Source organism: Eschrichtius robustus, chromosome 5 (assembly GCF_028021215.1).
Source record: "Eschrichtius robustus isolate mEscRob2 chromosome 5, mEscRob2.pri, whole genome shotgun sequence".
Lineage (NCBI taxonomy): Eukaryota > Metazoa > Chordata > Mammalia > Artiodactyla > Eschrichtiidae > Eschrichtius > Eschrichtius robustus.
The window spans coordinates 36,314,355-36,329,581 of record NC_090828.1 but is presented as its reverse complement, the minus strand read 5'-3'; the positions used below and the strand labels follow the sequence as shown (position 1 = coordinate 36,329,581).

The 15,227-nt window shown below is 39.6% G+C and overlaps 1 protein-coding gene across 3 annotated transcripts in view; it reads right to left on the bottom strand.

Moving 5' to 3' along the window:
• Nucleotides 1–15,227, bottom strand: part of SATB2 (SATB homeobox 2) — a 191,952-nt gene that overhangs the window by 105,866 nt on the left and 70,859 nt on the right. For all 3 annotated transcript variants that reach the window (XM_068544717.1, XM_068544715.1, XM_068544716.1), the window contains 2 exons: nt 7,721–7,847; nt 6,463–6,586 (listed from right to left, as the gene is read on the bottom strand). In XM_068544717.1, the coding sequence (XP_068400818.1) occupies nt 6,463–6,586; nt 7,721–7,847 (251 nt within the window). The remainder of the gene's footprint in view (nt 1–6,462; nt 6,587–7,720; nt 7,848–15,227) is intronic.

The following is a 15,227-nucleotide window of genomic DNA, read 5'->3' as shown; positions in this document are numbered from 1 at the left end:
AATTGGGTATCTCTCACCACTTTCCCTTTGGCTTAGTGAGATTTGTTTGAACAGCAAAATTATACTAAGAGTAGCTAAACCGCAGATGCATAATAGACTCACTGTAAAAAACAACATTTTAAAACCAAAGTGAATGGTTACACGTTCCATAGGTGAGAATGCCCTGTCTGAGCAAGAAGTAGGGGGAGAAGCTGGCATCTCACGGCCTCCCTTCCCACCTGGACACAGAGGACAGAGCATGATGCAGGCAATGAATGATATATGCATTCTTCGCTTGTTTTCAGCCTTGTCATTCTGCTTGGTAATATGTTAAATAACATATTAAACATGAGATCATAATGATACTCCAATTAAGGTTATAGGAAAGGGAAAAAAGTAATTTGGAGGAATTACTTTATCATGAAAAATTAATGTTACTTGGCCACTTTCTACTATCCCTTTCCATCCCCATTTCTGAGTTATACTCTCAGAATGGAAAGCTTTTGCCATTCTAGCTGAAAGAAACACTTCCTCTGGGCTGATTCGAGAGCTCCTCCCCTAGGGGACTGCCGAATGGTTTGCTTGTCTGACAGGGGCACCCTCGTCTGTGAAAGGGGAATACTGATACCTGCCTCAGAGGCTGTAAGGATTCAGAGTTGATCTGCATAGAAGGCTTAGCGCAGAAGAGGTGGAGCCAGCGGACGCCAGCTCTCTCCTCTTCATGCAATCATTTCAGATGGTCATCTCAATCACCCACTGGGAATTATTTAGCAGTTGTCACCTGTGAGCCCTCTTCAACAAGAGTTCATGAGGTTGGGCCGTGATCTAAAACAACCTTGCATGAAAATAACTGAAATGGACAGTTGGCACCTCGTTAACACGGGACAGGATGCATCCCCACTACACCCGTGAATTTAAGATTAAATGAAATGAACAGTTGGCAACTGGTTAAGACAATACTGGTCCAGGCAGTTGATCAGCCACTTGTCTGTAGATGAGGGCATGATCAATTTGTTCTTTTCTATTGACCCAATTGGCTGCTTGATTTCACTGCCTCGTTATTTTGGCATATTGTACATTTAAGTTGTTCCTTCAATGATCCCCAAATGGGCAAGACTTGCCTAGGATGGCAGAAATCATTATCCTACAATCTATGTCTTTAAAAGACTATATAACCGCTACATCACCATCATACTGGAAATCTAGTAACCTTTTCACAGTTCAAAAACCCCCATCAGTCCTCTTGCTCCTCAAATATTTGGCAATAAAACCTCAACTAGGGGCATGGGACAGAGCTGCTTTAAAAACGTATCTGTATGCTAAGTGAAATGAGCCGGCACAAAAGGACAAATATTCTATGATTCTACTTTTATGAGACATCTAGAATAAGCAAATTCATAGAGACACAAAACAGAATAGAGGTTACCAGGGGCTGTTGGGGGAGAGAAGAATGGGTAATTATTGCTTAATGATTACAGACCTTTTGTCTGGGGCGATGAAAAATTTTGGAAATAGATCGGGGGAGGAGGGGGCGGGTGGGTGATGGTCGTACAACATGTAAATGTAATTAATACCACTGAATTGTACACTTAAAAACTGTAAACTTAAAACTTGTTAAAATGATAAATTTCATGTTACGTATTTTTACCACAAAAAAAATTTTTTAAAGCATGTCTAGTGTCGCAGAGATAAAATTAGGAGGAGAGGCAGGGGGACACTGGAAGGTGCACCTACATTTGCAAATTGTCTCCATTGGATCATCCTAATAACCTATGAGGTGATCAAGGCAGGCACTGTTAGCTCTTCTTAGTTTAATGGATTGAAACCCTGAGGACCTGGGGTTTTGTCTTTTAACTCTTCCTTCAGTAAAAAAATTAGTGAGCCATAGAAAGATGTGTTCATAATGTTTTCAAATTGGAACAGTTAGAGACCATTTTAATAAGGGAGACCTGGGTCAAAAGTATAGGAAATTAGGATGCTTGGGACAGACTATGGGCTGATGGAAGAGGCTGGAAGTGGTGACTCAGGGGGACATCAGAGGAAAAGGAAGAGGCTGTCAGCATTTAAACACATTTTGAAAGGTGAAATCAAAAATAAATACACAGACACACAAATACAACCTATACTTTCCAAGCACCTGGCCAGACAGAATACAGCTAAATCATGACTTCCCTCCCTTTAAATATATATGCCTCAGCCTACAATTGTTGCCCTTTTATGGACTTTTCCACTCTTTCCTTCTGCCTTCAAGGCTGCTCTTTTGAAATGTAGACCACTGGGATGTTCAAGAAAATATATACTAGCCACGGAATCATTCTTTTATGCAATTGCCAAACTTAAGTGAGGAAACACCTAATATGGTTTGGCTTGGGGGTAGTAAGGGAGAATTATGTTAAAAGCAGGCATCTTTTCCTAATGAACTGAGAATATTTTAGATAGCCCAATAATCTACCGTTCTGCTTTAAAGTAAGTAGCATTTGGTGCTCCACTCTCTTCGTCCTACACTGAAACCTTCATCTCTCTCTCATCCTCACCTCTGTACCCCCAGCCCATTGTAAAGTACCTGACTCTTAACTGGGACTCCACTAAAGCTGGTAAAATACATTTTTTAATCACCGTTTCACTGTCTCAGAACAAAAATTCATTCTTTTTCACACTGCACAGACTGAACAAAAATGTATGCACCTATTCTATGACAGCCACCAACAAAATGAGTGAGCTTATCTCCACACCAAAATGCAATCCAGCTATGCAATTTAAGTGAATAATCCGGAACGTTTCAGGGTAACAGTCATAGGATTAATTCAGGCGCCCACATTACATGCCCATGCTGGCTGAGAAGGACTACCCCAGTGAGATTTTCCATAATCACACAGCATACCAGAAGCCTAAATCTAAGCTCCTCCATATCTAAGCAACAGAACTGAGCCCCCGGTTGATTGAAAATGTACTGGGCATCAACCACCAAAGTACTGTATTCACTGTTTCTCGTTCAAAACATTTTAGAGCTGCCAAGAACGCTGTAAATAATCAAACTTTACATTTTATAAAACTTTCTAAAACATTTTAATATTGAATGTATTAAATACACTAGAGCAGTGGCTCTCAAGCAAGAGTGATTTTCCTCCCATCAAAGGACACTTGGCAATGTCTGGAGACATTTTGGTTGTCACAGGGCGGGGGGTTTGGGTAGGGGGGGATGTTACCGGCGTCTAGTGGATAGAGATCAGGGATGCTGCTGAAGACCCCACAATACACAGGACCACAGGACATTCCCCCACCACTAAGAATATGCAGCCCCAAAGCTCAACTGGGCCAAAGTTTAGAACTCCTGCATTAGAGTAACCACAACATGCAAGATATACATTGTGCTGAATGCTGAGAACATGGAGATAAGAGATGGCTTCCGCTATTGTGGGCAGTGCAGTTAAGTGATGAGAACTGGCAGATAACACTGACAACAGGCTGTGATAAGTGCTGTGACAGGGGTGTGTCCAAAAGGCTTCTAAAAGCAGAAGCAGCAACTACTTTAATCAGAAGGTCAGGGTTCTTCACCAGCAGTGACTTTCCAGCTGGAATTTGAAAGCTTTCCTCAAGCAGAAGAGAGTAGCGCATGCTAGCCAAGAGAAATCGCATAGCAAAAGCAAGGTAGTGTCACGCTGAAGGACTCTGAGGTCACCATCATTGTGTGCAGGGGCCACCAAAGCCACAGGTTAACATGGCACATCTCCCTTGAGGACTACTCTCATGTGGACAGGGGAGGTTAATAATTTGATAGGTAAAGCGATTTGTATGGCATTTTTAAAAATAGCAAAAACACAGGTATATGGAGTAAACTCTGCATTGCTTTTCATGAATTGTACAAGTAACATAAGAAGTTGCTTTGTCAGACTTGAAGTGCTAATGGGACTAATTAGGTTGCTCCCACCCTTGGGAATATTTTGGTGAAGTTTGAGCAATGGTAAATGTTTCAAAACGATTAATTGCATGGTTTGGAGCACAGAGTGGATGCAGGTAGAGGGAGGAAGGCGACCGGTGGGAAATCAGGTTAGTGGCATCTTGACGGTATACACGGGCTATGCTATGCAGTCTGTTCTTCCTACAGGCTGAGCAGGGGGAGTCGCTGGAGGCTTGTAGACGAGGAAATGGCACAATGTTAGCTTTGGAGAAGCAGGTGGCAGGAGAAAGATTATGATGCGGGATGACTGAAAATATTTCACAGGAGAGGTGACAAAAGTCTAAACAAGGCAATGGCACAAAGGAGGAAGATTTTAGATACAGAGGTGGTAGAATCCATTATATCTAATATGAGAGTGACAGCAAAGAAACTTTTTAGGTTGGGCAACTAGGTGGGCAAGCAATGAGAACAGAAAATGGGGGAGAAAAGAGGATTTTTACAGCAGGGGTAAAGATGTTCTCATTTGAATCTCAAGACAACCCTGCAAATTACGTGACATATGTGGATACAATCATGCCCAGTTTACAGACGAGTTTAATGAGGTTCTGAGAGTGGATGGGCTTGCCCAGGATCACACATTCAACATAAAAGAACTGAGATTCGGGAATTCCCTGGCGGTGCAGTGGTTAGGACTCAGCGCTTCCATTGCCGGGGCCCGGGTTCAATGCCACAAGCCACGTGGTACGGCCAAAAAAACAAACAAAAAAATTACTGAGATGAGAGCTCAGGGTGCTCAGCCCCTAATGTGGGTTCTTTCCGCTCAGGCTGTCCCTCTAGCCACATTTTATAGTTATAACCAAACCTAATAATCACAGTAGATCAATTTTGACCAAATTCCCATAGGCCTCAAAAGCCCTGCATAAAATTCTGAACTGGTGATATTGTTAGGAGCTTGTCCACTTCTAGGCAAAGCCCAATTTGACTTTCAAGTAAATCCAAGAGAAAATTAATTGTGACTAATTGTAAAATTTAGGAGAAATGATTGAAATTGTTTCCCTAAATTGTTCTTTATCCATTCCCTGTATATGATCAGAATAATTCAAAATATTTATTTTTAGAACTTCATAAGCAATCACACTGGAATAAATCAAAATTCTAGCAACAAGCTTTAGCACCTATGTACATACCTACAGGTAGGTATTGAAATGGCCTATGTGAAAGGTGTAAGCACAAAAGTAGGGATGTAACTGACGGTGTCCCCTTCAATCTACCACTCAGGTACATGCCGTCCTGATTTTTTGGAAGCAAAAATATTAATAGCAGGGTTTGTCTCAGAGGATCTAAATTCCAAAATGCTCTCCAAGACGCATATAAAAATTATTCAGTTCACACCAATAATATCATGTCTCAGGAATAACAGCTGGTACTATTTATGGAGTATCACTGTATGCGACGTACCAGGCCAAGAATTTATGTGATTTATCTCATTACTCCTCATTATATGACTTAGAACTATTACTCTCCTGGTTTTACATACAAAGAAACAGGCTTATAAAGATGAGGTCACAAAAGCTTGTGAGCCAGGACAAGAATCCAGATCTGACTGATTCCACAGTGCAAGCTCTCAACCACTAGGCTTCCTGCTTCCCCCAAAGACTATTATCCTGGAACATAGCTCAGGACACATCAAGTTTCTATGGTTCTTGTCATCTTCCCTTGAATTTGACAGACATGTAGTCAGTCTACTGTCTTAAATCAAGTGTAGCAACTCACACCAGAAAACGGATTTCCATTCATGGCTTTAAATAATGTTAACCTGAGTTCATTTCACAGCAGTTCTAAGCCACTCCCCATAGCCACCAAAATATTATCTTATCATTAGAAAAAGTGGGGCCTTCTTCACCCATGAACACAAATGGAACCGCAAGCCCTTTCTTCTGCTGTTCCTCCCTTTGATCCTCTCAATCTCTTATTTTTGTGGCTTGTTTTAGTTTATGATCAGTTCAGTAAAAACAGAGTACCACTTTTTCTCGTGATGCATTTTCATGTGGTGAACTCACTCCCAAATCTCTACAAGTGTGTATGATGCAAAGATCATCTCTCTCTGCTAGACCCAGAAAAGGCTCAATAAACAAATAAAAACAAATTAAGATGGGTTTGGCATGGCTGACCCATTTCACTGACCAAGTAACACAGTAATTTGGAGCCTGAGCTTTGGCAAGGGAGGTCTCAGCTGGGGTTGCAACCTGTCACTTAACCAGCTGAGTAAGCTTAGGCAGGTAAAGTGCTTCTCTGAGCCTTGTTTTCTTGATCTATAAAATGGAGACACTGATACCTACCTCCTACGACATATGTGAGAAGTTAAAGACTGTGAGTTTAAAATGTTTTAATGTGACTCCCACTATATCAGAGCTCTCAGTAAGTGATAAGTTCTCCTCTACAAAAAAAAAAGCATCACAACCTCCATATTTTTTTCCACCTAAGATGTAGTGTGAATATAAATAAAAGACAGCTGTCTGAGCAGGAGTGCCCCTCCTGCCAGACAGCCCACCCTTGGCGTCTTCATTTCTCCTGAAGACACTGACCTGGGAGAGAGGGCATTCTTTGGCTAATGTGCTCTGGTTCATCTCTTTGAGCAGTTCCTTTAAGGCATTGCGGACCGTGGCGTGGTTCCACTGCTCCGCAGGCAAGTCTTCCAACTTCGAACAACTGGAAAACAGAGCAAGAATGAATGACATGCAAACCCTTAAATGCAGAGTACAGCAGTCACCCCTGGGTCCTATGAAGCATTAGGAGAACCACCAAAGAACAGGGTTGAATGTGGGCCCAAAATGAGGGAAAGGGAGCAAAACTGCTTCTCTAGGACCTTGATAGAGCCCATCACGGTCTCTTTCAGTTGGTTCTCACACTAGCCTGAGAAAACCGGTCACTTCGGATACGAAGAAATGCCAATTTTTTTAAAATAGGATTTCTCCAATCTACTGAAAGAAATGGCATGACAGTGTGATTATAAACTTCCACAATTTAAACTTAATTATTGGACATTCCTAAGGTTAAATGTAAACAAATGCTTCATCAAATTTGAAGGCCTACCCTTCACCCTCATAGAACAATCCAGAGATGTCACTTCGCTAACAAAAAACTAACTAAAGAAAAGACATTAAAGCATTCCTAGACAAGGACAGGAATGGTGGGTCCCTATTAAAGTGTAAATTCTCCGAAAGGGGTAGATTCAAAACCTTTACAATAAAGGACAATATTCATTAAATGACATGAGTTGCAGGCACTTTACAATACAAGACTCTGCAGAGAAACTCTAGATTCTTCAGAGGCATAATTTGTTCTGGATGCTGTATCGGAAAAAAAGAAATCATCCCCAGAACTTCTGCAGGCCACCAGAGAAGAAAGCAAGAGACGTTCAGTGCCAGCACCTTCTTGGTAAGCAGGCTACAAGGGCACCAAACTCACCCCTCAAACACAAGCCTGAAACAGCAGAGGTGTTTATTCTTCAAATATTATGTGCTAAGCATTTAACCAGAGGACTCATTAAATTAGGGGCTGTGGAAAGTTCCCCTTTAAAGGCTGCAGATTTTTAATGATTTATCAAGCTTCCCCTAGGTTACCACTTCACTGCTTCTGAAAACAAAACATAAAACAGTTGGAATGCGGACTATAAAGATGCCTGGTGACGCCCCCCCCCCCCCCCACTTCTTCTTCTTTTTTTTTCATTTCATCCAATGTCTAGAAATTAACAAGGACAGGATGAGCTGATCTCTGTAGCGACTCTATGATCAACAGAGCAGCTCTGAGAGTTAGGAAGGGCAGATGTTCAGAGACACCCACCTTTGTAATTGGATTTTCAACGTCACAACGTGATAGACATCTTGCAGCATGTCGGCCACTGTCGCATCGGGTGCATCTGTCACATAACTGAGGGGGAGAGGGTTCCACCTCCCAAGCTTGATTATTCCTGCACAGGGAAGAAAAACATAATAAACACATATCTGCTATTTATTAAACCCTCCCATTGTTTGTTCAATGTTAGGAAGGTCATCCAATAGTCAACATTCAAGGCCCACTCAGAGATATTTTACAACCCAGTGCAATAGACTATTTCTTTCTGGCTGACAACTGAGTTAACTATACAGGAAGATGAGAATGAAAGGATGAGGTTTAATCATGGACAATCAGTTTTTTTATGTTTTCCTCTTTCTTAAATTACTTAGAAAACCATACGGATACTTCCTTCCCCCAAAGTCTTGTTTCACAGTCTAACTTAAGACTGATGCTAAATATACCGAACTGCTGATTTCATAGACAAAAAAAAAAAAAAAAGCAAGCCTTAAGTAAATATAAGATTCGGTTTTGAATTGTACAAGAAAATTCCTGTGTGTGGGCTCAGCACACACACAGTCACATCCTGGTTGTGGTGTGAACCCCAGTGCGAATAGCATCTGGAGCTGAAGAAGCAGTGAGAGTTCACTTCCAGATTCACATTTCACCAGGCAGAGGGCTTGTTTTCCATAGCACAATGATTGACCACAGATCAGAAATAGCAGAGATGCCTTCAACTTCCTTTTTTTTCCTTTTTTAATTCCTCAGTTCTTTTCACAGTGACAGTGGTACCCTTTCCCCGCGGGTTTCCTGCTACATATGGTAAACACTCGTGACAATGGAGAGAGAATAAAAATCCTGGTCAAACTTGGGCAGACTCATGGGACAGCTTCAGCAACACGTGGTGAAAATGCTAAGTTATTCACAAGATGGACCCATCTTATCTGGTGCACAGGGCGCACATAACACAGATGAAGAAAAATAAAGAGAAGCCCATTTCACAAACAACACAGCAACAAACATTTTATTTGTATGCTATGAAAAATCCAATGGTCCCCAGGATATCAAAAATTGTCACACATCCAAAACAGCTATGTTTTAGCGTTAGAAGAGAAACAGCATTTTTATTTTTATTTTTGACAATGCAGGTGAGTCCAACTACATTGTTCTTTCAAAAAATATATTTTATCACCAAAGACAGAGAACACCTGTATACCCAAGGGAACTTTTAAAAGCTTCACAAAATGCTGCTTTATAGCTATGGGGCGAAATTTCAATAATAGGAAATGAACTTTCTGGTCAGGGCACACGTCCTGTCCAAGATGAAATCAATGAATGCGCAATGCTTGACATAATGCTTGAAAACAGGGAATAAACAGAACAAAAATATTAAAATGATGCACTGTTTCAGTATTAAGATTTAACAATCTGGTGCTGAATATGCTGCAGTATAAATAGTGCCTGGACTCAGATCCAATAAAGTAACACAGCTCCCATTCATAGTACCGTATGTCTCCAGTTCTGGCTCCTTAAGTCATATTTCACTTGCCAAGAAAAGCTGTGTTCTTGTGGGGATAGTTTTCCTAACATTCTCTCTCATGACAATGAAAAGTGCACAGCACACAGCATGCAGTAGTCATGAAAATGAACATCCAGGGCCCGCTGGACAGCCATCCAGGAGAGGCTGGGTCTGCTTTGCTGCTTCCCTTACTCCTTCTGACATTTGAAAGTACTAAAAAGATACCACGTAACATGCCTAACATAGTTCCTTTTTAAAAAAATCACCCCACAATTTTAATCCCCTTAAAACGTCATTATCGTGATAGCCCACAAGTTGAGTATAAACAGACCATCTTCTAAAGATGATATTTTATTATAACAGATTAGAGGGAGAAAAAATGAAGTCAGCAATTGCACACTATCGTAGGCAAGTCGAAGAAGCCAATTTTGTGGGTCATTTTGGTTACTAAGAATATGAAGGTAGCGTGAAGCAAATGAATCCCGTAAACTTTAACGCATAACCCTAGAGGCAATTCATCCATGCTATTGTGTGTGTCATTGTTCATTCCTTTTTATTGTTGAGGAGTGTTTCGCTGTAAGTTTATACCACAGTGCAGCCAGAGACAACAGAATATCTCTGAATGATTTCATTTATATAAAATACAAGAACAGGCAAGACTCATCTATGAGAAGTCAGAATGCGGTTACCTCCAGACAGCAAGGGCATGACTGGAAAGGGACATAAAGGGGATTTTCTAGTTTTGGCTGGTGGTTGCACGGGTATGAAAATTGTCAAAATCCATGTAACCGAACACTTAATATGCATATATCTTATTGTATGTAAATTATACCTCAATTTTAAAAAAGGTGGAGGGGGAAGAATCTCTACAGGAAATGACAAGACAAGTCACTCTATTGAAAATAGTAATCTCCATTTAGATAAGTTCTCTCCCCACCTTGATGAGCCGGAAGGAGACTTGTTTGGGCTGGAATTAGACACATACAGGTGTCTTCACAACACTTAATGCCTCCACAGAGAGCAGCTGCTACAGGGTGGTTTCTACATCTTGGAAGAGAGCTGCTGACACATGCTATTTTCAGGCAATGCGAAGTGCGTGTGCTTTTTCTTTTTCGCACCATATTGACTAACCTGCACCTAGAAGTCATGCTCTTTGCTCAACTACGTACCAGAGTCTGCAGGAACCAGATCTGGTAGAACAGTGATGTCTAGAGGCTGCTCTCCTCCAGCCTGGCAGGGACTTGGAGTAACACTTTTTAATAAGCCTTTCCTCCAAATAAGGTCTCTGTCTAAAGTATTAACCCTCTTTGGAAATACAGTCCTCCTTCCCTGATATAAAATAGACAAAAATATTTCTTGGGCTGGTGTCAAGTGTTAATTGAGGAAATCAAAATGGGAAGCAGTAGACCATAGTGACAAAGAATTCCGGCTCCCAAGTCAAATTGCCTCTGTTCATATCCTGCCTCCTCCACCTACTAACCATGTAACTGTAGCAAGTTACTTAATTTCTCTACGCCTCAGTCCTCTCATGTGTAAAATGGAACAATAAAAGTACTGACCTCATAGGAATATTGTGCAGATTGAATGTAGAGCCCTTAGTACAGAGCCTGGATATCATTAATCCCAACAATTAATCATTTACAGTAATTATTTAGACATCTTTTAACGCTCCCTAAAAGAAAGATACAGTCAATTTATTTCAAAAATATTTACTCAAGGATGACTTCAATATCATTGAATCTTTAATTTAGTCAAGTGCCTATAAAAGGCCCTCATTATTTTAAATCACAAAGGAAGACTGTACATCAATCACTCGCTCTTCTTAGTAGCCTGTAAGTCATACTGGTTCAAGTGTGAGGCACTTCAGAAGCAAAGACTGGAAAAGATCTTGGTTCCAAGTCTGGAAGGCCTCAGATGCCCAACTCAGTAATGCACCGTATGGGTCAGAGGTCAGGAGCAAGGCCTGGAGTCAGAGGTGAGTCCATGCCCAGCCTCCTCTGCTTGTCAGCTGCAAGATTCTGGGCAAGTTATTTAGTTGGTCTCTCTAAGGCTTGGCTTCCATTATCTGTAAGATGGGGATAATAACAGTGCCTACTCTTCAGGGTTGCCACGAGGCTTAAAATGAGAATCAGAATGTAGCAGTGGGATGGCACACAATAAATGCTCAGTAAAAGTTAGGGGAAAACAGATCTTTGAAAGTTCTTGGGTGTAGATGTAACACCATCAAGCAAAGCTTTAGGATGATTAACCTATACTGGAATTCAGGTGGATTAAAAAAGGGAAGCATTCTGAGGGGAGAAAAAAAGAGCTGAAATAATCCAGATAGGTGTATCTAACATCTATAACAGCCTCTTCCTGGCTCCCTCTAAAGAGGGATACGGACCCCAAGAAATGCTTCAGTACAGTGAAGGCGAACAAAGAAAGAAGAGAGGTTATGTTCCCACTGGGGATATCTGACTCGCAGTGTTGGAGAAATCTCAATAAAAACAGCATAACTGTAAGTATACAGAATTATTTCTAATGCTTACACTCCATGAGTAGGTTTTATAGCCCCAATCCAAAATATGAGGAAAACTAATGATGATTAGATAGTACTCTACACACACACACACACACACACACACACACACACACATATACACACTTAAGCCCAGCCAGGCACACAGTACATGCTCAATAAATGGCAATTCCCAATTCTTCTCTGAATATATATCACACTCTCACTCTGTCTGGAGTACTGATCCCATGCATTCACTTCTAGAAATCGTACACATTCTTCAAATTCTGCACCAAGAATAATTCCAACTCTGATCAACCCAGCCTGAAGTAACTCCTTTCTCTATACAGCTGCACAATAAATACTCTTGGTTAGTTTGTGTATCTTAGAAGGAGCTTAACTTTATCACAATATCCCTTTATGTTACTTTACAGTTTACAAAGTGTTTTTTTCCAAACCATTAGTTCCTCCTCACGAGGAGAGCAGGGGGTCAGTATCACACCTGAAAGTGAGGTGAAGATCAGAGAAGAGTGAGTGTTCCAGGACATCTGTGTGTGACAGCCAGAACTAGTCCCCAGGGCTTCATCTGACAAGTTTTCCAACTCCTGGACCAATATCCTTTCTACTCAGCTCTGCCTGTGTGCCAGTGCCCAATCACACAGTCACACATGGGGCAGGGTCTTGACATTTAATGTTAAACAAAGGAACATATGAGACCAATGAGCAAACAGGTGACAGGGCCTGAAGAGCCAGCTTCTCTGGAAAAAATCGTCTCCCTCAACAGTGCCATTTCAGACATAAACATTGTTTCCCACATCATCTTTCCTATTTCCAAAGAATTTATCATCTGTGAACATTTACAAAATGCCTGGCGCTGAGGATTATTACAGATGCAATTTCAAGGTCTTTGAGTCCCAAATTATGGGCCTTTATTTTGGGGTTGAAATTCATACAAATGTTAACATGATTGAATTGAGCATAATATAAATAAAATTGTTTATATCTAGACAAATCTGTTCACTAAAATACAGAGGGACCAATCCACTCTTCATGTAATGCTTTTAGACCAAATAACAAAATGCATTTGTAGGTAAATTTCCCACTAGTGACATAAAATTAGGTTGGGAATGGAGGCAATTTTTGTCTAAAGTTAAAAAGATGCAATAATGGAAACCAGTTTTTTACTCTCTCAATGCAGTATTCTGCCAGAGTGGACGTATCACAAAGAGAAATATCAATAGCTGTTTGTGTTCATATGTATTTGTTATTTTTATCAGTTTATAACCTATCTCAAAGAAACCAAATACTCTTCTCAGTAGATGCATAATTCATATGCATCATTCATATCATTCGTACCTCTAACTAGGTGAAAACAAGAGTGGTGATAATACACGTTACAGTTCATCAATATTTGATTCAAGTTTTTAGAAAGTCGATCACTTCTGAGTGATAAATAAAATGTGCCGATAATACAATATAAGCAATAAAACATCACAAGGGTTTGTATTAAGCATTAATCATCATTCATTTAACAAATTTTTCTTTCGTGTCTCCAGCATAAGTCACTAAGATGCAAAGATAACCCAGTACACACTATCCCTGTAATTATGGAGCTCACAATTGAGTAGAGAAGCTTATTATTACTAAACACATAGTTAAGTGAAACCATTCTTAAAATAAACCAAAATGATAGTTTTATCCCCTGTACCTCAAATATAAGAAATATTTATTTCATGAAGGCCTGCAACAGATCACCTATAAAGTACAAGAGAACAGCCCTCACAGTTTGTGGTAGCATAGAGATAGATGCTGATAAAATAGGTATATGTTGGGTATATTGTAGAATAAAGCCCACAAATTATCTGTGAGACAGATATAGGAAACCAGCAAGATATCAGCAGTATTCCTGTAGAACAGCTCAGTGAGTAATTTTCTTTTATTCCAGGTGCATTTTAACATTAATTTTCAAAGCAAAATGAAAACTCAGCCTGGGAAAAAAATGAGACATTAGCTTTAATATCTAAAGGCTAGGGTTTTTTATACATTTCATTAACTCCCTGAAAAGATCTCAGCAAAAGAGTATCAATAAAAAAATCCCAGTCTCAGAGTAACTAAGCCTTGGGGCTTCTGGTTAGCGGTATTATTTCCACAATACACCAACTTCTGATGAGGCGCCTTTTAAAAATAGGAGAACTCATGACATTGATCGCATCTGTTTATCCTCCTCAGAGTGGTCGTGTCCCTATGCTATAGCGTGTAATTTTCTGTTGTTCAGCTATGCTTTGTTAAAGAAATTAAAAACTGTCCTATATAATAAGAACATAGAATTATTTATCCATAAATCAGTTCACAGGAAATCACTACCCAGCAGTATATAATAACTCAGCCTGTGTTTCTAACCTGTGGCCTGACTGTGGTATATCATCAAACTGTAGCAGCATAAGGACATAAACTGTAGTTATTATTGTGAAACCTGTGGTAGGAATGACTTTTCAATGAGGAAAGAGAAAAAAGGCAAAACAAAAATGGTTTTTGAAGTGTACGTATTTTCCTTTTTTAATCCATAGCTTAGCAGTACCCCAGTACAATTTACTGAAACTCTCCTACACATTCAGTTTTGATTTTAAAGACTATCTATATTTCAAATGTCTTGTATTGAGGTAAAAGTAAATGGTAAATGAAATAGCATTCTTCTAGCATTTTAGATTATTCAAGTACCATTATAACTTACACAAATTAATGAAACCTCAAAACATACTTGTCTAGGAACCTACAATACACTTAATCTTGTATTTATAACAATACAAAAGAAAACACCGGACCAAAACAGATGACTTGACAATTCAGAATAAATACTGAGGCTGTACTGGTTAAATGAATTTATCTAAAAATACACATACACACACACAAACAAACACACAGAGAAAGCTCTACCTGCAGCAATTTGGGTATTAGTGACAAACACAAATAAGGTAGGTTTCTACTCTTTAGGACATTAACTTTAATCTTAAATCATATCTGTGTCAGGAGAAATGATCATAAGGAATATTATTGGCCTTGAAAAACTGAAATATGAATTTTAGAGCACTTTCTGAATAAACTATAGTGATACACAGCTGTCTGCCAATCTTTTCTTGAGCTGACTACCCCCTTATGCTACAAAAATGTTCTACTTAAAAAAATACATACAGTGCCATTTGATGCCTTGTAACTCTATACATGGTTTTTACATTTTGCAGCATAAAGATTTTGTCTCATGTAATAGATGCTGCTTCACATTTGGGAAACGTTATGTTATAACCCTTACTTTTATTAGATTATTTAATATAAGCACTAAGTAACTAGACTAAATTAATAAAGACCCTATTGAAAAAAAAAAAAAGAGAGAACAAAATTATTCCACAAATTAAATAAAACTTTCTGAAGTTGGTATTTTAGAAACCTTTATTTAATTTTCAGAATTCCGATTCTTCTGAAAAACAGCCAAAATATTGTTCAGG